Source organism: Miscanthus floridulus, chromosome 18 (genome assembly GCF_019320115.1).
Source record: "Miscanthus floridulus cultivar M001 chromosome 18, ASM1932011v1, whole genome shotgun sequence".
In the NCBI taxonomy this organism is placed as follows: Eukaryota; Viridiplantae; Streptophyta; class Magnoliopsida; order Poales; family Poaceae; genus Miscanthus; species Miscanthus floridulus.
This window is the reverse complement of record NC_089597.1, coordinates 21,735,352-21,761,714: the sequence shown is the minus strand read 5'-3', so window position 1 is coordinate 21,761,714 and position 26,363 is coordinate 21,735,352. Positions and strand designations below refer to the sequence as shown.

General features: G+C 42.9%; 1 protein-coding gene and 1 pseudogene across 2 annotated transcripts; one reads left to right on the top strand and one right to left on the bottom strand.

The window, feature by feature from the left end:
* Positions 1 to 9,630: 9,630 nt before the first annotated feature.
* Positions 9,631 to 12,964, bottom strand: LOC136521325 (phosphatidylglycerophosphate phosphatase PTPMT2-like; annotated as a pseudogene).
* A 1,340-nt stretch (positions 12,965 to 14,304) lies between these two features.
* LOC136520382 (ATP-dependent 6-phosphofructokinase 6-like) lies at positions 14,305 to 26,363 on the top strand. 2 transcript variants are annotated; one of them, XR_010775229.1, is made up of 16 exons: positions 14,305 to 14,794; positions 15,239 to 15,285; positions 15,368 to 15,407; positions 15,520 to 15,582; positions 15,709 to 15,846; positions 16,626 to 16,784; positions 16,940 to 16,993; positions 17,134 to 17,202; positions 17,305 to 17,434; positions 18,021 to 18,061; positions 18,163 to 18,384; positions 18,548 to 18,593; positions 18,675 to 18,829; positions 18,960 to 19,168; positions 24,947 to 25,106; positions 26,179 to 26,363. XR_010775229.1 is itself a non-coding variant. In XM_066513885.1 (15 exons), the coding sequence occupies exons 1-15, from the start codon at positions 14,504 to 14,506 to the stop codon at positions 26,180 to 26,182; spliced, it is 1,668 nt and encodes a 555-aa protein (XP_066369982.1). In that variant the 5' UTR covers positions 14,305 to 14,503; the 3' UTR covers positions 26,183 to 26,359. The 2 variants fall into 2 exon arrangements, 1 of the variants encoding a protein (XP_066369982.1); XM_066513885.1 differs by lacking the exon at positions 24,947 to 25,106 and having other exon boundaries at positions 26,179 to 26,359.

Below are 26,363 nucleotides of genomic sequence, written 5' to 3'. Positions count from 1 at the left end.
CCAGAATGAACAACAAGAAATGATTTGAAGTTTATTTATTTTTCAGAAGCAGATTTGAATGAATTTTGATGAATTTCGAAGGTTTAAAATTTTTGGTAAAATTACACCAACGTGTTACTTTTTTCCAGAAAGTAGATATGAACAAGAAAATGCTTCTGAAAAGTAGATAATTATTATTTATTCAGGTTTCCGCTGCAATATTAAAGTTTATAATCTTCTAATTAAATTCGAACCAACGGGAGAATTTAATTTCAAGAGTAGTCAATTTTAATCAGTAAATTATAATATTGTTATTTTTCTGACCAACGTTGATAATAGCAATATTATAATGTTTAATTATAAGTTTTTCATGTATTAATTCTATTTCTGTCCAACGGTGATGTAGAATTAGTGTATAAGAATGTTGTATGTTTTAATTTTGACCAACGTTAAATTAAAGCATGCAATTATAATGTCATATTTTCTCACTATCTCTGACGGTGTTTTTCAGGACTCAACCCAATGGCATTCATCTTGCACATACCACCTCTAGAAGGGGGCAATTACAGAGTATGGCGAGAGAAGTATGAGCTCACACTTGCGCTGTCTGAGAATGACTTAGCGTTTATCTCTCCGTGTCCTACTGAGCCAGTGGACCCAGTGAGGGTAGAAAAACGAGACTGATGCTGATTTCACTGCTCGGTAGCGAGATCATGCGGAAGTTAAAATGAAATACGATCTTGATTGGAAGAAGTGGGACATCTCGAATCGCAAGTGCTTGATGGTGGCCAAGTCCACTATTTCAGATGCTATAAGGGGGTCTATCCTAGACTATGATACCACTACGGAGTACCTAAAGAAGGTGGAGAGTCAGTTCACTGGCTCTTCAAAGGCTTATGCTAGTACATTGATCAAGAAATTGTTCAATGAAAAATATACTGGTGGCGGTATCAGAGAGCACATTTTGAAGATGAGCAACACGGCTTCGAAGCTGAAGCCAATGGATTTGGGGCTCAAGGATGAGTTCCTAATTCATTTGGTTTTTGCTTCCTTGCCAAAGGAATATGAAACCTTTGTTGTTAACTACAACATGCAGCCCAACAAGTGGGACATAGAGAAGCTCATCGTAATGTGTGTGCAAGAAAAGGAAAGGCTGAAGTCCTTACAAGATGATTCTGCTAACCTTGTGAGGGACAAGAAAAAGAACTTCAATAAGAATGTCAAACCTCAAGGGAAAGCCCCTCAGACTGAGCACCATCCGAAGAACAACAATACTCAAGTTGAAAAGGATCAGTGCAAATGGTACAAGAAGCATGGACACTACCAGAGGGACTATCCTGACTTCCTAAAGAACCTTCTAAAGAGAGGTGAGGATTTCATTACATTCATAGATGAATCCCTATATTTAAGTTATGCAAAATCTACTTGGTGGATTGATTCAGGTGCAAATGTTCATGTTGCAAATTCATTACAGGGATTTCGTACGAGGAGGACCCTGCAAAGAGGAGAAAGAAGAATTAAAGTAGCAAATGGAGTTGAAGCTCAAGTTGAAGCCATTGGAGATCTTTCTCTAGAATTAGTTGATGGTTTTCTACTTAAGCTTTCAGATGTTCTATTTGTACCCTCTTTGCGAAGAAACTTAATAAGTGTTTCACATTTAGATGACGATGGATATGATTGTCATTTTGGTAATGGCAAATGTTAGATTGTTTATAATAATAAATGTGTTGGTCTTGCTTTCCAACAAGACAAGCTTTATTTATTATCACTTTCTGAGAATGTGAATGATATAAGTACTGATAATGAGAATGCTTCCTCGTCTATGAATGCAATAAATAAGCGGAAGAGAGTGCTTGATATATCTTCGAAATTATGGCACTGTCGTTTAGGCCATATTTCGAGGGGGAGAATAAATCGATTGATTAAGAAATCAATTCTTCCACCTTTAGAATTTTCAGATTTAGAATAATGCATAGATTGCATAAAAGGAAAGTATGTTAAGAAAATAAAGAAAGATGCCAAACGAAGCACAGGAATTTTAGAAATAGTTCACATAGATATCTGTGGTCCTTTTCCTATGAAGAGTGTGGATGGTTATGATTCATTTATAACATTCACAGATGACTATTATCGTTTTGGCTATATTTATCAAACTAAAGAAAGATCGAAAGCATTAGATAAATTTAAGATATTTAAGGCTGAAGTAGAGAATCAACACAACTTAAAAATTAAGGTAGTAAGGTCTGATCGTGGGGGAGAGTACTATGGTCGACACACCCCATATGGCCAAGTTCCTGGACCTTTTGCAAGGTACTTACAGTAAAATGGCATAGTAGCCTAGTATTCTACACCGGACGAGCCTCAGCAGAATGGAGTAGCTGAAAGACGCAACCGTACCTTAATAGATATGGTGAGAAGCATGATAAATTACTCTAGCTTACCGATAAGTTTATGGATGGAGGCGTTAAAACCCGCCATTCATATTCTTAATCGAGTGCCAAGTAAGTCGGTGCCCAAGACACCATATGAGGTGTGGACAAGAAAGGAACCCTCACTAAACTATTTATGTGTGTGGGGTTGTCCAGCTAAGGCAATAGTATTTAACCCAAACATAGGGAAGCTGGACTCCAAGACAGTCAGCTGCCATTTCATTGGCTATCCAGAAAAGTCAAAAGGTTATCGCTTCTATTGTCATGACAGACAAACGAAGTTTGTAGAAACAAGACATGTTGTCTTCTTGGAGGATGATATGATTAGGGGGAGCATGGTAGCGCGAGAAATAAGTTTTGAAGAGAAGCATGTATATGTGCCCACTCCTATGGTTCAGGAACCATTCTTCATGCTACCTGTTGTTGCTGTACCAACAGTGCAAGACACTGTAGTAACAGCACCTGTTGTTAGTTCTCCTGTGGCAATAATGAATGAGCATGAGGAACTATCCTTTAGGATCCCCAAGAACCCGTTGTCACACATGAGGGAGAGCAACAACAGCCTCATGTAGAACAAGCGTCATCTAACGAGGGCCTTAGAAGGTCTCAAAGAGTCAGGAGATCAGCCATTCCTAATGATTATAAAGTTTATGAATGTGAGGAATTTCAAATGGAGGGTGATCCCACCTTATTTGAAGAAGCCATGAGAAGCGCTCACTCATCCAAGTGGCTTGAAACCATAGAAGATGAAATGAAATCAATAAAAACCAATGGAGTTTGGAACTTAGAAACAATTCCTAAAGGAGCCAAGACAGTAGGCTGTAAATGGGTCTACAAAACTAAACATGACTCCAAAGGGAATATAGAAAGGTTTAAAGCGCGACTTGTGGCGAAAGGTTTAACGCAAAGAGAAGGCATAAATTACAATGAGACATTTTCTCTAGTCTCATGTAAGGATTCTTTTAGAATCATAATGGCACTTGGAGCACATTACAACTTAGAATTACATCAGATGGATGTAAAGACAACATTCCTAAATGGAGATTTGGAGGAAAACGTTTACATGGCACAACCGAAAGGTTTTGTCGTGGAAGGAAAAGAACGCATGGGATGCCGCCTAAAGAAATCCATTTATGGATTAAAGCAAGCTTTAAGACAGTGGTATTTAAAGTTTGATAGTACAATAAGAAAGTTTGGGTTTCAAGAAAATGTAGAGGACAATTGCGTTTACGCAAAGTTCAAGAATGAGAAATACATTTTCCTAGTCTTGTATGTGGATGACATCTTGCTCGCTAGCAGTGATGTTAGTCTACTACTAGAAACAAAGAAGTTCTTGTCCTAGGAATAGAGATTCACCGAGATAGAGAAAATGACGTTTTAGAATTATCACAAAAGGCATACTTAGAAAAAGTTCTAAAGAAATACAGTATGCAAAATTATAAGTCATCGCCTGATCCCATAGTCAAGGGCGATAGATATGGGGAATTTCAATGTCCCAGGAACCAATATGAGATCGATCAAATGAAAGCGGTTCCATATAGTTCAGCTATCGGAAGTTTACAATATGCTCAAGTGTGTACTCGCCCTGACTTAGCATTTGTTACCGGGTTGCTTGGCAGATATCAGAGTAATCCAGGAATAGAACACTGGAAATTAGTAAAGAAAGTTTTGCGTTACCTGCAAGGTACGAAGGGTCTTATGCTTACGTATAAAAGATCTGATTCCCTGTACATAGAGGGGTATACAGATTCTGATTATGCGGGAGATGAAAGAAAGTCCACGTCAGGATACATATTCACTCTCGTAGGAGAAGCTATATCGTGGAAAAGCTCAAAGCAAACCGTCACTACATCGTCCACAATGTATGCTGAGTTTGTAGCATGTTATGAGGCCACAGGGCAGGTGAATTGGCTAAAGAAATTCATGCCCAGGTTGAAAGTGGTAGACGACATACATAAACCACTCAAGTTATACTGCGATAATAATCCAGCAGTATGTTATGCTCACAACAATAAGTCAAGTGGTGCTGCCAAACACATTGACATAAAGTATTATGTTGTGAAAGATAAAGTCCGAGATCATATAATTAGTCTTGAGCATATAAGAACAAAAAGATGCTCGTGGATCCGCTTACAAAAGGCTTACCACCCAGCATGTTCAGAGAACACTTAGCCGGCATGGGTTTAAGGGAAAGCCTATGATTCCTAGACAATAAGGGCCTAGTTAAGAATCTGTTTCAAAACAGAGAGGTGCATTATAGCTATTTAATCTAATGGCAAGAGACCATGACGACGAGGCACGCTCTATGCATTGATCTGTGATGGAATGGGAACAAGAGAAAGTAAGTAAGTTAAGTTTAAGTTATAAGTGAGATCAAGGGGGAGAATGTTAGTTGATCTCCACCAATTGGCCCAACAGCCAATTGGGCCTTTGGATCCATGCCCTGATCGGGGCCGCCCAACCCTAATATGGTTAGTGGGCCCCCGTCACACAACGCCATAAATAGGAGGTGGGGGTCGGGGGCGCCAAGCACGAGGTTCGTCTGAGCTGCCTAGCACCCCACCTACAGTCCTAAACCCTAACCGATCACAGAGGGGGCACTGCCAGCGACAGAAAGCACCGCCACCGGCCAACGCCGCCACTGCACCACCGTCCTTCGACACAGCACCGCCACCGAGACTTCACCAAGCACCGTGATGGCGAGCCCGTCTTACTCCAAGGCGGCCGATGGTTTGCACCCCCTTCACCCCTCTCTTTCTCACTTTATTTATTAATCCAGTACTAGTAGATGCTTCTAGGACTCACGGTTTATTCCAAGTGCAAGTAGACATGCTAGATTTATGCCTAGAGATCCTGCTTTAACTCTATCACTGGTATCAAAGGCAATACAAAGGAATATGAAGTAACATGAAAAAATGATGCATTTAACCACGTTATTAAGCAAGTGGTTTACTCGGCGCAAGCCGATTGAGATAGTTGGACTCAGTTCTTGTGAGGAAAAGACAAAGGCAAAGAGAGCTTCAACATGTTCACGCTAATTGATATAGAGCCCAAAGTAACTCATTGGTAGTGCAATTTTGTTATCTACTATTGTCACTAGGGCAGACCTACTGATGTCATACTCAGTAGAAGGCAACGGATGTGCTTGGTAAGGTAGATAGTCGATGTTGTAACATGACAACATTGCTTATATGCTAGCTCCACCTCTGTTAAAGAGTGAAGTAATACTCTTGTCATTTTTTTATTTACAAAGTGTCTTCATGCCCTCCGTATCTTATATGTGATCCAAACTCACGACCTAACTCATACGAGTTATAACAACTCGTATCCAACAACAATAGGGTATCCGACTTCATGATGTATTGGTTTAGTAGCAATGCATGGATATGTTTGCTAGTATCTTATAAAAAGCAATGTTTAGAGATTCCTCTTAGTTTAAGCGTAGATCGAGAACCCCAACTTTGAAAACCACATTTGTATCATATATCAAGGAAAACAAAAAAAGGAAATAAAGTCGACGTAAAATCTAATCGAGCAAATCCAACAAACGCCTCTTTATCTCAGCAACCTTCTCCAACTCCAACAAACTCTAGTTAGGGTTAGAGGTTGAGGTTTGAGGATGGAATTCGTAGTTGCCAAATTTGAAACGGGTAGCTAGAGGTGGCTGCCGAAACAATGGTCATGATGATGTGTGGGCCGAACAGTTGGCGTTAGCAGCGACGCCTCTTATCGAGGTGGTGGTATAGGCCGATTAGAGAGGATTGGTGGTGAAGTGTTGACCCTGCAGTTTTTGTTAGCGGTGGTGGTGGTACGTAGAGACTAGAAACTAGAGAGTGGTGGATCTGGAGACAATGCTGCTACTAGATCGGGAGGGGCGGTGGTATAGGCGGTAGAGCTCAGGTTCCATGACTAACCAAAAAGAAGAAGCGCACGGTATGGTTAGACACGATTGTGGTTGCATGGGAGAAGGGGGGGGGGGGGGAGGGGAAGACAAGGGTGACCCTTGCTAACATCGGAGGCAATATTGGCAAGAGGAAGGCTAGCCGCTGGCCAGGAAAGAGGATGGAAGAAGGAAGATATAGAGTGACAACAGACGAAGTAAGACAAAGCGAAACAAAACATGTTTTGATTTTTCTTTTCTTTACATTTTTTGGTGAGGAAGGGGCACTCGTGTTATAGTTAAAATGACAATCTCACTCTGCTGACGCCTCCTTAATATATTTATTTATATCTAACTAGTGGACTAATTTTAGCTTGTTTGCGTGGTCTTTTAGGGCAGTTAACTAATACTTTGTATTTTTGAATATATATGACATTTAGGACAAACTATTGAACACAGTGCCATTTAAAAATGAAGGGAGTAACTATGAGCACGATGCTACGTCACTGCTACCGTTGGTGGGGTTCAGCATGGTAGCTTCAGCTAAAAGTAGTTTCAGATTGTAATGGGACAGGAGGTGTGAGGTGGATTCAGATGAAGAACAGCTCCAGGTGCATTCATCAATCGGCGCTGATGCCATCACTTGTATAACCGTGTCGTCCTTTCCAAACTGTAATTGACAGAAAGCCTTATGCAAAAATGGAAAACCCATCGGCAGAGACCGGAGAGCAAAGGGGTGCCTCGTTTTTGTGACTGCTCAAATCAAACTTAATATTCTTGTTATCATCAAATTTTAATCTAGTGACGGTAAAAGAAAGATAATTAGGTACGACTTCAATAGTTTGTAATCGTATAGAAGCATAGATAAGACTGTTATTTTATGAGAAAAAGTTATAAAAACTCTAATATTTTTTCTTGGGAACTAAGAAGTCCATTACTGGAGTAGGTTAAACTTGGAAATTAGAATAGCAACTAGGTAGCGTGCCTGTGCGTTGCTATGGGATAACTAACAATTTATACTAAAAACACACGGATCGCGTGATAAGATAGCAATACTGTTAAACTAAATACCAACGTTAAAGTGACATTTAATCCAAAAAGCAAAGTTTATGAATTTAACACAGTCACGGAGTGCGCGGCGTCACAGGCTCACAAACTCTAGAGCTTCCATAGATTGGGTCGAATCCAACATAGAGTCTCGGAACCCTGCATCTTTTTCTGTACGGGCTTCACTTCGGATGCGCCGGTAGCAATATCAACGATCTCCAGTCGATGGACCAAGTCGTATGGATCCCCATACAATGGTTCAGACATGTAGATTTTGTTCTCCTTATACTTGGATACACTTGTTCCACTAAAGCTTTTATTGAAATGTTTAGACATGAACAGTGTCTGATCACCGATGTCCCTCACCCTGGACCACTCCGGCGTATGGTCGTGGAGGTTGCACTTGTAGATCACGCTGCTGTAGGTGAAGCTATCTGTCTCGTGGAACGTGCTCACCATGGCACCTACAATGTGTAGCTCACCGTTTGATTCCAGGTAGCTGCGGTGGCAGAGCCCCGCAGGTGGCGACAGCGATGGCAGCAGCGTCGTGGTTGGAGTAGCGCCGGCGGCTTTGCTGCTGCAGACGAAGATTTCTCCAGTGCAGTCGATCGCCAAGAACTTGTCTTGGCAGTGGACGATGGACCCCATAGAGAACCCCAGTTTGGTGTCGAGCAGTGTCCATGCGCTGTCGACTCCAACCCGGCAGAACGCGACCTCCGTGGAGCACCCAACCATGGCCATGGCCACGCACTCGCGGCCGACGGCATCAGGCGGCGCCGAGAGCACAATCTCACGGAAGAGCACGTTCCTCATGTCTTCTAGCTTGATGGCTCTGCTTGCGGCATCCGTGTCCCCGTAGCCGTTGGTGGGATGGAGGACCCACCGGTCGTGGACCCTAGACACGCGTTCCGATGAGGACGCCACAACGACGTGTTCGCCTGCTGGCAGGAGCTCAATGCGGGGGGCACGGGCACCGACGAATGGATTCAGCAGCGTCACGGACGCCGCCTCGTCCATGAGCTCCAGCCACCCACACGAGGAGCCGCACGCCACCTTGCCGCGCACGTCGGGGAGCATCTTGAACAAGACCTTCTTCTCCGGGACGCAGTAGAAGCCGACGAGTCCGAGTCGGGGTCGAACGGGAGCGGCAGGAGCGGCCCAAAGGTCGCGAATGGGACGGCAGCGCGCCACGGGGAGCAAGCGGATCGAAAGGACGCCGCGTCGTGGCCTGACGCGAGACGCTACCCGATGGACTCGAGGAGATCCTCTGGCAGGCCGGATCTCCAGTCAGGGAGAGGTAGGGACCTTCTCTTGAGATTAGGAGGCTGAGCCATGGAAGACAGATGTCATCAACTATGGTTCACGTAAAAAACAGCAAGCGAGGGCGACGGAACACGTGAGCGTGAAACCAAATGAAAGGAGGAAAAAGCTGTCCCTTTTGCAAATGCAAAGAGGGGAAGTAATTAAATGTAGGCTTATTTGGCAAGGTTCTCAGAAATGTAAATAAGTTCCTTTTGTCTTAATTCTCTTTCCTTCTGTGTTAATTCTCTTTCCTTTTGCTCGTTGTCATGTATGCTGGTGCATGCAAACATGCAATGTGTATATAGATAGCACAATAATTTTCTACTTCCTATTTTGCCGTGATTCTTCTATTACATGACAGACAATATTCAATAAAGGAGAATGACACGATCAATCAGTAATTAAGATGTCGTGGGATCGCAGTCGTGGGCAGACGGACGAACCAAAATAAATGTCACACAAAAAAATATCCACACTTTATTCTTTTTAGTTGCAGGAGATATCACCCTGAAAACCATGATGATAGTACGGAGCTGATATCCAATAACTCAATGTGAAATTGACGGCGTCTGAAACGTAGATACAAAAACAAAAGGCGTCACTTCTACTTTGGATTTTGGTTGCTTCTGGAGACCTTTCTGTAAATGGCATCAGACGACTAATACACACATCTATGCAAATACGCAGGAGTATTATTTTATCTTCAGATCCGATCAGGATCAGGTGATCTGAACAGGTGGCTGAACTTGGCAGCCGCACAACTGGAGTACTCCAACCAAGTGAATGACAATTCAAATTGGCCTTTTAGTCGTGCTTATATATATATATATATTTCGGAGCACCTGCCAGAAGAGACTCGTTAAACGGAATCAGATATATCAACCACTGCTAGGTAAAACTAGTATAATCAGAACGTCCACAGGTGATTGTCCAATTCAATTTTCGCTCGCCCTGGCTGGCTGGCTGCAACCACTCTGGTTAATTGTGCCAATTAACAAAAACCCAGCCTAGCATGCATGTTATTCAATTCACACAAGGCCATTCAGGTACGGGTATGTTATTCAATCCAAGAGGAAGAGATGCATTCTCATCAGAGGTCCAAACAATGAATTTCACATGACGAAGGTTAGAAGGTATATACAGGAAAATTGGATGAATATGGACAATTATATGACTCGAGGAATATTACTGATGCCAATGCTGGGGGCTGTTTTCTTTTTGGAAAGGTATGCCGCAGCCGTCCTTGCAGATCTGCACACCACCTCACAGTTAGACCGGGGCTACCACCATGCATGCACCTCGGACACCCGATGACCAGTGATCATTCATCAGATCCGAGAAGGAAACAAGCATGACAGCATCTTAATCATTGGCCTTGACAGTGTAGTCTTGTGGCAAGACAAGCTGGCATCCTCTGTAAGAAACTCTGGAGCATCATTGCCATTCAAATCTGCTACTGTTACCCGTACCACGTCCCGTGCTGGAGATGCTGTTGCGGAATCGCTTGTGAGAGCAGGAAGCTCCGCGTTCTTCTTGCTGAATTCTTGAACCACCTGCGACAATCAAAGCCACCTAGAATGCATGATGGTTTTCATTGAGCAATTATTCAAACTGTCTTCAACTCTTCTTCCACATCAAGAAATGAACTGCAAGGCTATCAGGACCATCCAGAAACATTCAGAATCCACTAGCGACAAGCCGACAACTCAGCATTACTTTTGCTCTAATTAATGGGATATATCTAGGTCCAATAAGAGTCAATTTGGTCCCAGCTACATAAATTGGTTCATCATCAATCACCAGAAAAGAGTAGCTGAATGTCACAATCCAAACACCTAATGGATTGCAGCATTGCTCTGCAAATACAAATGCCATGTTTACACCATCTTTGAAGTAGAGCGTTTTGTTTCCACTAAAAAAAATTAGATATAGGTGCTCTGGAAATATTTGGTGCAAACTGGATTATTTCCTTAATGAGAAAGGGAAAGGTTGCAAAAATGTAACATATACTTTCCTAGTTAGCTATACCGTTAGGATCAATTGATCAAAACCATAATATCTATCAGCGTAAACAAATTATTTAAAGGAGGCTAATTCTTCCAACTTCCCAAATTCATGAAAATCACAGGAGGTGACAGGATGAAAAATCAGAAATTCCAATGCGAGTCACAGTGTTTTAAGATGGAAGAAATGACTCAGGGTGTTTTCAGTACCTTCCATTGCGAACGTGTCAACAGCACTCGAGCCCTTTTCGATCGTACATGCTCGAAAGCTGCTGCAGGTGTCATATTCTTGTATTTGACCTGGTGAAAATTAAAAACCACAACAATAACATGGATTACCCTACACACAAGTTGAAACCGATTCCAAGCAGGTAGTATGCTATAATTTTTTTTCTCATTATGAACTGATGAAGTTCTCAGCTCAGATTTTGACATGTTACAGTCCTTACTAAGAGAGAGATAACTAAATTTACCAGATAGCACTGGTAATTTTTTAAAAAAAAATACCAGATAGCACAAGACGATTGTTGTACTCTGGCCCCTTCCAGCTTTGCAGTGAATATATGTTATTTTCCCACAAGATGCATTCCCTAATCAATAAGCGCTGAAATGTCATTGAAAGTCTTCATATTAAAAGAGAAGGAAAGTTGCTGAGAAAAAGGAAGCGGCGTCACAGTTGACCAACAACTATCAGCAACTCCAGGATGATCAAGATCAACTAATAAACTACTATGAAATTCAAAAGGTTCACTTGGGGCATAATGTGCGGTTCACTTACTATGAATGAAATCAATAGCTTGATTAATACATATAATCTCTTGTAGGAATAACAAGGTGATCAATCCCACGTGACTGTAAATTTCAGCAGAGGAGCATTTATGTCACAGCGTATTTCTGGTTGAAAATAGCTTGGGTCAGCAGTTCTGTTCCCAGTGGCATATGCAAGGTTTAATGAAACTTTGAAGGATTAAGGATCTGTGAAACGACATACACCTTTTGGCATGAAAAGGGAAAATAACTTACAAGTCACTTGCCTTATACATAGATGATGGTACCAAAGTCTCAAATGGTTCATTTAGGGTTATCACGCCATGTACCCCAAGCTTCTGCAAGCGTGTTACATCTCTGCGGAATGGAACTGCTCCAAGCAAGACGAACTGGCATAAAGGTCAATAATTGCATTTGTATCATTAGCTCAAAGGTAGCTATGAGTAGTTAAACAGAAATATCAAATATCTGATATCTGCTAAATCGCAAGGGCAACAGTATAACTACATACACTAGCATCATGTAAACACTAAGCCCAGGCAAGCCACAACAAAACCCGGGCTACAAAACTAACTTCATGTATATAGCAACTATAGCATTGCTTGCAGTGAACAATAACAAAGCCAGCAGTATTTGGAAAGCCTATCATGCTGCATTTCATCCACGATGGGCTGTTCTTCACAGGTTACTCAATTTATGTCTTAGCACTAAAATTGTTAAACTTACTCCTAATGAAACGCATGTAAGAAGCTCCTAATTCTAACAGGGATGACCAGACGAGAGACAACTTATTCTAGATAGATGTTCTAGTACTCAAACAAAGTGTTACCGCATCTGCATCTAAAATGTGGTATTATAGGTGAAGTACTCATGCTCATCCTTCAAATTCTACCTCTTAATCCACATGGCTAGTCTCAGCAAAAGCACAGGAGACTGTACATCTACAACAACAATCGCTTCATTTAAATGTGGTCCAGAGCACAACGATCCAACTCTAGAATCATCCTTGCCTGCAGCCAGATCCCCAGAGGCCTTAGCAGCAGAGGCAGCTCTAATTTACTAGTGACCCTAGCATTATCAACTCAAAACCTCAATCTAATCTCTCACTCAGGAGGCTATTAGGAAGGAGCACGGGGGACGGGGGCGGGGGGACAGAACCAGTAGCGAACCTGATCGACCTCGTCCCACCACCGGAACTCGGCCTGGACCTTGCTCCGCACCACGTTGTACAGCAGCGTCGGGTAGAAGAGAACCCTCGCGGCGGCGCCCACCGCCGCCTCCTTCGCCTTCCTCCGCGCCGCCGCCCCGCGCCGGCTGCCCGCCTCCGCGGCCATGGCGATGGCTTCCGACGGCGACAAGTTTTGGATGAAATTGCAAGAGCAGGATGAGAGACGGCGGCTGGTTTGGGGGAGATCAAGAGTAAATTTGGCGCGATTTGGCGTTTAATTGGGAGGTCGTGTGAGAAGTGGGGAATTGCCTGGATTTTTTTTTTTCTGGAGACACAAAGGGAGTTGCCGGATTGGGTGATCAAGCGTCAAGCCAATTGGCGAGTGGAATGATTGGGATTTGGGGACAGGGTGAAAACAGAATACGAATCGTTTTACATACACATCCTCGCATCCGTGCATGAATAGAATTTCATAGGATTCAATTCAGTTTCACAGAAAAATATAGGAATAGGAATAGAAAAAAATTTCCCACGTCCAAACAGATCTAAAAAAAATCATATTCGTTACTTGATTATATATCACAAGATAAGTCAGCTAGATTTGTCCTAAATCTTTTTTTTATAACTATGACCTTCAATATCTAAGATTTTATAGAGAATGAGAACACAACATATCGACATTACAAGATCCATTGTGAAAACCACTTCCTTAAAATGTAGAGTAACACTTTTTTTCTAAAAAAGATTAAACTATTTTCATTTAAAACAAAAAATGTTGGACAAAGTTAAGAAAATGACTTATAATTGTGATAGAAGGGAGTAGTGTTTAGGTCCAAGGCTTCTCTACCGCTTCAGGAGTCATTTGGAGCTGTTTTGTGCCAAACGAGGTAAAATAAGCTCCTTAAGTTGTGCTCTCACAGATGTTTTAGATGGGATGAAGCCAAAAATAGTGGTTTTACCCGGCTTCACCTCATCCTACATGGTGTCATGTGAGAGCATGTTTTAAGAATTCTATATGTAGAGCTGTTTTGTCAGACGATTTACCAAAACGGCTCTAGCTCCACCGATAGAGCTGTTCATGGAGCCGAAGCCTAAAAGTGGCTTCATTAGTGAAGTGGGGCCGTGCCAACACAGGGCCTTAGAGTGTATTTGATTCCAGCTAGATTATTATAATATGTATTATATAAGGATTATTATAATTAGGACTATAGATTTTAATAATTACGGTGTTAGGATCTCTAGATTATTGTGGTATATTATTGTTGATTTTTAAAGTAAGAGTGGCTATAATCACCAAAAAGCAGGTCCCACTTGAATTATAGGACTATTGTAATATACGGTTTTCATTACAATAATCCACTCTAGATCTACAACCCTGTATCGGCGTGCCTTGTGGCTCGATGTAAGGGACTTGCACGTCCATCTTTCTTGTTTTCTTGTTGCCTTGAGGATAAAGTTTGAAATAAGGGAGTTCAATTACAAGATGCGAGGGGATAGATAATGTGTCCGTTGAATAAATCTTCGTGCCATAAATTGTCCAATGTACATGTATAGGAGTATTTGCTAGTATAGAAAAGAAAAGATATCATCTTTTTTTTGGCGGAGTGAGTACGTGACACCGTACAGCACATCGAGAGCACGAATCTCACGGCTCGGCCCCACCGCACCTGAAAGAAAACGCCCGGACCCACCACCAAGTGTCAGGCCGCGCATCCCTCCCCTTCCCGTCCCGTCTCCGTCCCCACTCCTCCATAGGCCGCGTCGTTCCGCCCGCTCGCCGGCATCCCATTCGTCTCATCCACCGGTCGCCGTCACCTCGCGTCGCCACGCGCCCCCGGCCGCCGCCGTCGCCGTCACCGTTCCCCTCCTAAAGCCACCCGGACGCCAGTCGCAATGGATTTCTCCACCTCATCTGCCTCCTCTCCCCATGGCGCCGCCGCCCGCGTCGCCTGCTGACTCGGCTCCTGATCCAAGGCCCATCGCCAGCGCGCCCGTGCCCATCACCGTGCCGAGCCCGCGGGACCATACGCACCACCACCACCACCACCTGGTCGATCGTCGGGACACGCCGCGGGGCCGCACGTGGGACTGGGAGCCGGAGCGGAACCGGCGCGGAGAGGCGATGGACGGGGCTGCAGCGGTCAAGCAGGTGTCCGGTGAGGCCGGGTACGTCTTGGAAGACGTGCCGCACGTGTCGGACTACCTCCCCGATCTCCCGGTGAGTGCCGCCGATCCGTGCGAAGGGTGTCGATCTGGTGTTTGACGCGGTGAATGGTTGATCGGTCGCTGCTGCTTGAGGGCGAGGTTGTCCGCTGCGTGGCATCGTGGTGCGAGAAAGTGGAATCTGACGATAATTGGTGCGAGTCTGCGAGAAAGTTAAAGTTGTCAGCGACTTTTGTTATTTATTAGTAACGCTTTTAGTTCGTGGGCCTTCTGTGACTGCTGACTGGAACATTCAGTGCCTTTTTATCTAGCAATCGCTATTTTGAGTGATCAGTGAAGCACATACCCTACATTTTCACTCTTTCCTCGTTTCTAGTTTGGTCATTTAGTTATATAGGCGGTTTGCCATTAGTTATGGAGGGTACGGATGAAATGTTGAATCTGAGAGATACTCATAACCGATTTGTGATCATGACAGATTTTTTGTTCCATGTTGCAGACCTACCCAAATCCATTACAAGATAACCCGGCATACTCTGTTGTGAAGTAAGCTTTGCAGTTGCTGGTTTGATTAGCTCAAATTCTTCCTTTTATGCGAGCTAACTTGTCCTGTTTCTTCTCCCCTTAGGCAGTACTTTGTAAACCCAGATGACACCGTCTGCCAGAAGGTGAATTGTGAATTGTCGCTGAACTTGTTGTCCACTCGCATTTTTTACTGTCAAGAAATACTTCTACAAAGTATTTACATCAATCCTGGATGCCTATTATTGTTCAATGTAGATTGTTGTTCACAAGGATGGCCCAAGAGGGAATCACTTCCGTCGTGCCGGACCTCGCCAAAGGGTATATTAACCTTATGATTTTTACATTTTGTATGCTAGTAACAAAGTTCGGAATAAGGGGGAGACAATATTACTAACCTTGTAAGCTTTCTTTCATTCTTTGTAACCTCGTGCTTATCTTGGTTAGGTATATTTTGAACCAGACGAGGTCCATGCATGCATTGTTACTTGTGGAGGACTGTGCCCTGGACTCAATACTGTTATTAGGGAAATTGTATGTGGCTTATCTGACATGTATGGTGTCACCAAGATACTTGGGATTCAGGTAAAGTACACTACATCATGTCATGAAGTTTTTTTTAAGGGTCGGAAAAAGGTTTGCTGAAAATATATTAGTAGAGGAAAATTAAAACAAGGTTATATACAACGCTGTAGCACCCTGGTAGAGGGGAAAAAAAAACTGGAAAAAGACAAGGAAAAAACTATTACATAACATGCTATAGAAGAGTACAAAGAAAGTCGCTTCTCTTCTAAACATGTTGGAAATTTGCGTACGCTATTGCATTCTGCTGAATTTCTTCCTTGATTACGTAGGCAACTTCCATCAGTTGTACTACCTCTGTCCCCAAAATGATGCAACTATGGTATGCGTGCTATTTTAAGCGCTTCACGTTTGACCAAGTTTCTAGTAAATAGTATTCACATTTATGGCTCCAAATCAATTTACTATGAAAATATATTTTGTAACTAATCTAATGGTATTTATTTGATATTATAAATATTATACTTTTTTTTATCTATAATTGGTCAAACTTGATATGCTAAAACGTGACACTGTTCGAGAATTGCATTCTTTTGAGGATGGAGGGAGTAGTTGCTTGTGCTGAAAAGTTCTTCTGTTTCTTTCCTTCCATACATTCCGCCAGAATAAATTAAAATTCCGTCGAAGTCCTTTCTTCCGGCTTTTTCATATTTACTTCTCCATCTTCGCTAACATTTGTACACCGATCATGTCATGAAGTCCACATAAAGTATGCAATAAATCATTTTCCCACAGGAGTTCTTCAAGCACTCACTTGATGTCCTCTCTTTTTTTTCTCACAGGGTGGGTACAGAGGCTTCTATGCTCGCAACACCATCACCTTGACTCCAAAGAGTGTAAATGACATTCACAAAAGGGGTGGAACTATTCTCGGATCATCTCGAGGAGGCCATGACACCGTGAAGATAGTTGACAGTATCCAAGATCGTGGCATAAATCAGGTAAATGAAACAAAGTTGCAACTCTACTCTTCATCTTTTTCTCTTTTATGTACCACTCTGTACTTATCTTAATTTCCTGGCACCATGAAGATTCTTCTACCAAGGTTAGACACTTAAGGTTGCACATTAGTTTAACTCTATGATTATACGTTCAGGTCTATGTAATTGGTGGTGATGGTACTCAAAGGGGTGCTGGAGTGATATTCGAAGTAAGCACAACTGTAGATTCACTGAAAGTGTTTTCAGATCTGTTTGAATTATAGCTCTTTTTAATGGCGAATTGGTAGCAAATCAATCATGTATTGGTGTAATTTGTTTGTAAGCTACTCTTTACTTGAATCTTCTCCAGGAAGTTAGAAGACGCGGTCTCAAAGTTTCTGTTGCTGGCATTCCAAAGACTATTGACAATGACATCCCTGTAACGCGTTTCTCCACATTTTAGTGATATTTTGGTGGAAAATGGAAGATGCCATTTGACATGATCCCTATCCGCGTGGACTCACTGTTACCCATGTTTCAGGTAATTGATAAGTCATTTGGTTTCGACACAGCAGTCGAGGAGGCTCAACGTGCAATAAATGCTGCTCATGTGGAAGCTGTAAGTGCTGAGAATGGTATAGGTCTTGTCAAGCTAATGGGCCGGCACAGTGGTAAGCTTCTCTGAGAGACGACCAATATTTTTATTCTAGTAACATATGATACCTGTCAATTGTATGTGTCAACTAACTAACTCTTAAGTATTTCTCTTCTAATATCTTATTCTCTAAGTGGCATCTTTGATGAACTCCATTGCTTCTATGAAAATCTTAGATGTCTTTATGTTTTCATTAGTTTCGTGAATGTCTGGAAATTTAAATAACATTTTGAATCTTTTTGACAGATGTATGGCTAACTGTTGCTTGTTATGTTTCATTCTTTCTTGAGTAGAAATATGGCAGTAGCTGGCATATGTGAGCGTATTTAGTTGTGTTATGGGTGTTCCACTTCCTTCTAGGCTGTATTTAGTTCATTTCCTTGTTTGTATATACAAGAACTATATAAATAACATGGATATGTGCCTATATTTCTTGGGGTTCTTTTGGATAAGGGGCGAATTGTTTGAATCTAGTTCAAATTTAAAGTAGATCCCAAAAGTTCTTGTCCTCACGTCCGTTACTGATCTCTAGATCAACCAACTTGTTCATTGCCATAAATTCAACTAGTGAGTGGTGACATTTTTTTTTTTTACTAATGCAGGTTTTATCGCACATTATGCTACTCTGGCTAGCAGGGACGTGGTACGTCCATATCTCCATCGAACCAAGCCAAAAATATTTTAGGTGTATTTTCATGTTTCCACACAAGAATAAAGGGCTAAAATATTTTCTTTTTTTGTCAGGATTGTTGCTTGATCCCAGAATCACCATTCTATCTGGAAGGTGAAGGTGGACTTTTTAGATATATAGAAAAACGTTTGAAGGACAATGGTCATATGGTTATTGTTGTTGCTGAGGGTGCTGGACAGAAACTTATTGCTGAAACCATGCAGTCAATTGGGAAAGATGCTTCAGGCAATGAGCTGCTTCTTGATGTTGGTCTTTGGTTATCTCAGAAGATAAATGTGAGACTTCGATATTCTACCTACATCTCGCATCTGCTGCTTACTTCTTCTAGCTCCGTTTCGCATTAGATGATGTCACTATTAATGTTATATGCATGCCTATGTTTCACTCTCATCTGCAATATAAGCTCTTGTTTAATCAATGCTTTATTCGTGAATTCAGGAATATTTCAAGAAAAACAAGATGACCATTAATCTGAAGTACATAGGTCAGTGATTTTCTTTGGTATCATGTTTTAGGGCCAGAATTGCTAGTTTCATATATCTCAGATGCTGTTCTTCCACTGCAGATCCAACTTACATGATACGTGCCATCCCTAGCAATGCTTCTGATAATGTCTATTGCACACTGCTGGCTCACAGTGTGGTCCATGGAGCCATGGCTGGATATACTGGATTCACCATTGGTCAAGTGAATGGTCGGCATTGCTATATTCCCTTCTATGTAAGTCACCCTCTGTAGGAGTAGGACACAGAATTCTTTTTACTGAATTCAACATCGCAGCATCTAAGACCCACTTATTCTGCTTCAACCAATGCCCTTCTTACTAATTGTTTTGCATCACTGACTTCAGAGGATAACAGAGAAGCAGAACAGAGTTTCGATAACTGACAGGATGTGGGCAAGGCTTCTCTCTTCGACCAACCAGCCAAGCTTCCTCTGCAACAAAGTCGTCGAAGAGGCAAAGAAGGAACAGGAAAGGGCAGCCCAACTATTAGATGGCTCGCCTTCCCATCGGAAGGTTGACGAGAAGGTTCCAGCTTCCAACTTGGGTGGTACCAAGTGAGTTCAACTGCAGCTGATATGTGCGGATGAACCCTTTATTTTTTTCAGAGTCTCAGTAGCTACTAGAAAACCTGGCCGCACCATCTTTGATGACCCATACCACTTTTTTTTTTTTTTGGCTATGGGTAAACGATAAAGTACTGGAGCTCAATAAAAAGCTCTAGGGTGTTAGATATCTTCTCAGAGTTGTTTAAAAAATGAAGGAGCAATACAAGATTGATGAAGACGTGAATCCATGAGCTTTAGTATGATTTGTTGTACTTATAGTAATTAAAATGCAGTTCATCTAAAATTGAATATTTGGTGAAATTTAACAAGCTTTCTTCTCACGACTTACAGTGAAGAATAAATAAATGTCACGGCTGAGGTAACGCCGTAACGGTTACCAGGACTGGAGTTAAATTTTGCTCCCAATATGTGACAACAAAAACTAAATACATTTTAGTGGTCAGTGCTTGAGGGTTCATACATACATGGTTAGATGGACCAATGCTCCTGATGAATTAGTAAGAAACCAACATGGGAATTGAAAGATATGTCTTTAGCTCTACAAATCTGTCTCAAATGAATAGAGAATGCCTTATGCCTTTGAACAAATGCCCACCTGAGACTGAAACATCATGAGGCAACATGTAGTCACTATTGAGATTTTTGGCTAAATCTATGTATGCTCGATGAAGGAATATTGGTGTTTTTCTTAAGTCTTTTTGATTCAAAGCAGTAACCTGGGGACATCCTTTGTCCTTTGTGCATTGTACTAACTACTAACCGGAGTAAAACCAGATTAATGTCCACATTAGTCCTACATAATTTGAGTCTTCCATTCCTAGAATTAAGCAATTAAGTGAACTACCAAACAGATGTCTTTTCTACTACCAGTACTTTCAGGTGGGAACATGCTATGATCAATCAGAAAACTGTTGGCAGCATGAGTTTGATCTGATGCTCTGACATTTGATAATGAGGTGCTAACTTTGTGAGGCGGTTTATTGATTGCTTGTCTTTTTAGTTAAGCAGCTTGCAGGAGTGTGACTATTTTGATTCTTCACTTGCGCTAGATTGCTGGAGCATTAGTAAAATGGCTTTAGTAATATTGCACAACAATGTTGCATGGGAAAAGTCCATTTTCCTCTAAAATCAATATAGCTATTAGTGCCTTCTTGGGATTAAGCAGATGCAGGTGTCACCATGAGCGACACCACGCTAGCATCACACAGGGAAAGAAAAAAAGTAAGAAAGAAACGCATCTGAAGCACCACCATTTTCGTTTCAGTTTTGTCAGGCCGCCGGGCGAGGAGAGACAATCTGCACATTGCGATTGTTCAGCAATGTACGAGTATCAATTTTTATGCAACTACTAGGATGATCTTTTTAACTGTATATATTTTGAAATTCCTATGTGTATATGGCATAGTCATGGTGGCATCATCAAGCCAGCAGCAGAGGCAGAGCAGAGGACGCGGCGTCCGCGTCATAGCTGCGCTCGGCCAGCTCTTGGCCCGGAGAGACGGCGCTCTCGGTCCGGAGAGGCGGCGCAAAAGTTGCACACGCGCCTGGCCGGGCCCGGGACCAGGAGGGTGCCGGAGCTGCCGGACCCGAAGCACATGGTGGCTGCGTTTGGCCGGATTTCGGGTAGAGCCCAATCCGTCTCCATTGTAGCGAGGAGGGCGGCGGCGCCAGGAGCCGTGGACAGGCTGTTGCACGGTGGAGCGACGTCGCGGACGTGCACTACGGCGCGCGGGGCTGTGGTGCGGTGGAGCACGGGCCGGTTCGCGGGCCTGCAGACGCGGCGTAGCGATGCGGGGGCCACGTGGACGGGCGGCTGCGCGGGGAGCCGCGGATAGGCTGCGCGACCATCCCTCGTGTGCCCGCTAACCACGCCGGGCCGCCGCCGCCCTCCTCGGACCTCGCGGCCTATGGCAGAGCAAAACGGCCCAAGCCCCGTCGAATCTCGGGCAGGAGAAGGGAAGGCCGCGGCGCGACTCCCGCGAGAGGAGGCTAGAGCCTGGAAGAAGATGGAGAACGGGCGGTGCTGGACGCCGCGAAGACAGGGAACCGCGACGCCAATTCCTATCTCGACCCTGAAGGCATTGGACTGAGCAGGGACGTCGAGCCGTGCTAGTGCCAAGCTCGGCGTCCAGAGACCCGCGATGGGCAAGAGTGGCAACTGCAAGCGGATGGAGCGGCGGCGCAGGGAGCGGCGGTGGCCGAGCGGCGGTTGGAGCATGAGCGGGGCAGCAGTCCGAGGCGGGAGGTGGGAGGTGCTGAGGGGGCGACCAGGCGAGTCGAGTGGGTTCGGGAGCATTCGTGGCGCCCCGATTGTGGCTTAACGGGTGTAACACCCCAGGTGTTTGCCACCAGTTAAGCAATGGGTTTGAGCTCAAACATGGCATGTTAAGTGGTGATGGAGATGTTAGGTCAAACATATGAAAATGAGCCACCACTTAAACTTGGACCATTCACCATTGCTTACATGCTGCCCTTTTCTAAAAAGTATGCTTGGGAAATGTTGGATGTACTTGTTTCATGTGTCTCGCATCAATATCCCTCTATATTGATCCATGGAAAAGTTTCGTAAAGTTTGGAATCAAGAGGTCACATGAAATGACGAGTTATGTCCTTGCTTGAATTATTTTATAAAGTGAATGGAATTCTCGATCGTCAACCAAATCTTGCAACCATGCCCAAATGACTCTAGACGAACTCTACAACAAAAGTCATGAAAGGTTCATGTTGAGCAAATGCCAAGAAAATGCTTTAATGGATCACGAAGGATAATTTAAGCTTTATCGTGATCTTACTTTGGTCTAAGTAGAACTATAGCTTCTGCACCTGTTTTAAAGTTGGACATTAAATAAAAGTTGAAGCTCATGTTATGTAGAAGAAACTTTGTTTTTGGAGTATACCATGGATCGGCTCGGAACTAAGTCTAGCAGTGGCTCAAAGTTGGAACCTGCTGCTGATTTCAGCACTTAGAAATATTCTAAGTCTAGAAATTCATCGCCGTCGGCATTGACGTCTCGCGTTCTCCAAATTTTGTTAAGCAACTTGATTTGGTCCAAAGATAAAAGTTGGAGTGTACATGATGGCGAAGGGAATGTATAAAGATGGCACTCGTTGGACCTTGTCTTGACCATCGATTTTTGGAGTTTATTAATCGCCGTCAATGCATTGACAATGCCACTTTGGAGATTAAATTACCCACTGTTATGTTGCTCAAATGACTGGAGTGCCTTAATGAAAAATATAGAGCAGGCTGAGGTGAACAAACTTCATTTTTGGCCCAAGGTCTGATTCGGCCTGGAAGTGGCCCAAATCGGCTCCCCACCATGTCAACTCCGGCGCTCGCCACGTGCTCGGCAGTTTGTCTTCGTGGACGCCATGCACCAGGGCGCGCTCCCACCATTGCCGTGTGGCCGACGCGCGTTCTACCCCAGTGCCACGCGCTGCCGCATGCCCTACTCCTCCGTAACCGAGCGACAGAGCTGCCCCGTCCCTCACCGTCCCTTCTCGCTCTCTCGCTCGCGCTCTGGCCGCACCAGAGCGGAGCCGCCATGGCCGGTCGACCGAGCTCCCGTGCCACCGCTGCTCCCTCTCCTACAACCCTCCTGCGCCTGCATAGAGCTCTCCATCGGATGCACGCGGGACTGTACGTCCTCCCTCGCCTCTCCGTCGTCTCTTCAGGCCGCCGGAGCGCCGTCGCCGCCAGTTCAGGCGGGCTCGAGCCACCGGCTTCTGTGGCCGGCCGCCTGTGGGCCCTCTCCATCTGTGTTGTGCCCCTCTGCGGGTTAGCGCAGGCCCCCTTTGGCCGTGGCACCGCCGCTCGCCGCCGGGGAGGAGCCCCATCGACCAGAGTCGCCGTTCCCGGCCACCTCCTCTGCTCTGAGTGACGCCAAGGACTTCGCGCAAAAATTTGAACAAAGGGAGAGGGTTAAGTGAATAGACAGTGACTCTGATGAATAGTGCAGTAAGGATATATTTGTCGGGTTTAATTTGTGTAAATTCCAGGGACCTCGATGCAAGATTTAAATTTCCTTTCTCTGATTTTTTTCAGATTTGAATGCTCCACTTTGAAAATTCATAGTAATTCATACAAAAATCGTAAAATAGAAAATGAGAACTTTTTGGAATCCTTGTGAAATTTTCTATGCAGTAGATCTATAATGTGGCATGTTTTAGTTTAAATATTTTGCTGTAAAAATAGATTTATGCAGTTAGGTTTTTAATGCTAGTTGTATTTGTCTTTTTCATAACTGTAGTTATTTTGCTCAAATAAATGTGAAATGTTTATGGGATGCTCATCAAGTGATTGTTGTTGTCTGGTAAAAATTTCATGAGTTTAGGATTTATATTTTAAGAGTTATAAAAATAACAAATGCCCTGTAATGCTTTGCTCCTACTCTGAATAGTTCTGCATGTTTGAATTAATTGGCTCAGTTAAGTTATGGATCATGACTTGATGAAAATACATGAGTTGTAGTACTTTTCTTAAGCTTTCCAAAAAGTTAAATATCATGATTTTTGGCTAAGTAGATCTTGAGTTATACTTGCTTAAATCTCTGTGGCTGTTTCTGCCCAAAACCAGAGAGGGTTTCCTTGTTCTTATTGTGGGGCCTTCTTAGTAGTAGAATTAGCTTTAGGTGTTTACAAAAAAGTTGTTTAGAATTTGCTAAGCTTTCTAAAAAGTCTAGAACCACATTTATTGGACATGTATAACTTCATTTATAGCTATTTAAAGTGGCATGTCAGTTTCTATCTATGTTTGGACAGAGGTGCAATTATTGGATTAATTGACCCTTCTAACTGTAGAATCATCTTAATATGAGAATAAGAAAGTTGTAGGTAACTTCCTAAGCTTTTCAAAAAGGTATGGTTCATGTTTGTTGGAGGTCTAGAACTCCAGTTATGCTTCTCTAAAGTTTCTATCAGTTTTCTGTACTACTGCTGTTGGACTGCATTTGCAAGTTTCGCTTGTGCAATCATTTTCGTGGTGTAAATGATGTTTTCTATGGTTGTAGTGAATACAAAAGTTATAGCAAATTTCATAATCTTGCTTGTGTTCAAATTGTAAGACCATAGGCCTGATAGTTTAGGAGTTACATGACTTTTAAGTCTTCTGTCAAGTTTTGATTGTATTCGGAGCAGATCTGAAAGATGCTAGTGTTTGATTTAGTTAGGATTTGAATCACACCTAGATGATAATAAGGAAGTTGTATATAATTTATGTATCTATCTGCTGTTCAAATTTGGTGTCATTTGGCCAAGTAGTTTGTGAGTTATGCCTGTTTAAAGTTGGGTGTCAGAAATGGCTGCTCTCTGTCAATTGTGGGCCAGTTTCTGTAAATGAGTATATTTGACTTAGTTAACTTGAGAATCATGCTAATATGATTAAAGATGAATTGTAGAAAATTTCATAAGCTGGCCAGAATGTCTTATTGCATGGCTATTGGATTTGTATAACTCTAGTTATGATCCTAACATGAAGCTGTTGTTTCCAGTCCAGAAATAGACATATGCTAGTTGTGGTTGTTTACTCCATGTGTTGCTAAGTGTGGCTTATGCCCTTGTTAATGGTCAAGTTATGATACTTGTGACCTTGTTAAACTTGTGTCATGCTTGATGTACTTGCTCCCTATGGTTAGTTGTGTGATGTTAGTTAAATAGCTATTGGTGTCTATGTTTTGCATAATCTTGTGTTGGTCTTGAATGCTTATGTGAGGCATCTTGTGTTACCATTCATCACATTCATACACATGCATCTTGCATCTCATTTAGGTACGCTAGATGAACCACGTGAAGGATGTGATGTGGAGCCGAACTCGAAGTTTGGGTTTGGTGGATCTATCCCGAAGATGGAAGGACTAAGCAAGTGCTAGGACCGGAGATGTCACCAAGTCGGTGCAAGCTAACTGAACTGACTTGTGTCGGATCCCAGGCAAGCCCCGGAGCATTCTAAGTCTCCTACTTTATATAAGCAATTCTTCCTATATATGAGTTTATATATTGTTGCATTAAGTTGTAGGAGTCGATTGAAACCGTTGATGCATTTATTACTATCCTTGCCTACCTTATTACCTATTTACCCTGTTAGGTCGGGATCGAATAGCTGCTTAGCCTTGCTTAGACCGGTAGCGATCGATGATTTCCGGTCACCTATATTTATAGGTGGTTACTGGAAGAATTTAGCTATGGAAAGAATGATATCCTGGAATTAACCATGTGTGATGGATAATTGGAGACCGGATAGAAAAAGTTGGAGGCAACCAGACAGGGTTCTGGGGTGCTGTTAGTTTTTCGTCTGTGTCGATTAAGGATCGATCGTTGCTCGTCCCTCTTGTCATGTTGAACGCATACCTCACATTTAGCTGGCCGAATAAAGTACCTTTCGACCGCGAAGCTAGTGATACTATTCGAGCCGGGATAAACTCGGATTGGCAGACTGGTGCTGAAGGGGGTATGACGGGGACGCGAAGAGTGAGCCCAAGGTGCGTCCTGGCTGTCGGGCGGTCCCTGGGTAGTGCGGTCCCTGACTGTTATCCCACGGCTACTTGGAAAGTGTCATTGGTGATCTGTAGCTCACTTGATCGGTGAGTGTGGTTTGTGTGAGGAATAAATCATCAGCTGGTTAGGAATCGATTCGAATCGCCATCGCTCCTGGATAGTGAGCACTTAACTCGAGCTACAGCATTGTAGTAATTATGATGGAACACTGATGGTTATCTGGATGGTATGGGATATGCTAAATTTAAGTTGGTAACTGAATGTTATTGGTTAATCAAGTGATTGCTATAGTATAGGTGCTTACCTAGAAGGATAGGTCATAATAAAGATGATGCAAAGTACTTAAAATTGTTTCTTCATGATAGCTTATGCTTTTCGCAAACGAGTCAGCTAGCCCACTAAAGAAAACCTGGCATACTCCTTGGTGTTACTTTATTTCAGGTTTATGACGGGTAAGTCTAGCTGAGTATATTCGAGTACTTAGGGTTTATCCCACCATGTTGCAGGTGAGGTTTTGGCCTACAGAAGATGGTGGTTAACCGCCGGTGGGCTCGGTGATTCTATATTTACTTCTCATCTACATGCTTTTGTCTGAGGATGTCACTTATGCTAGCAATGTATCTGAAACTTATATTAATGTAATCCTTTGAAAGCAAATGTTGTTTTCATTAATCGGTTTTGAAACCCAAAC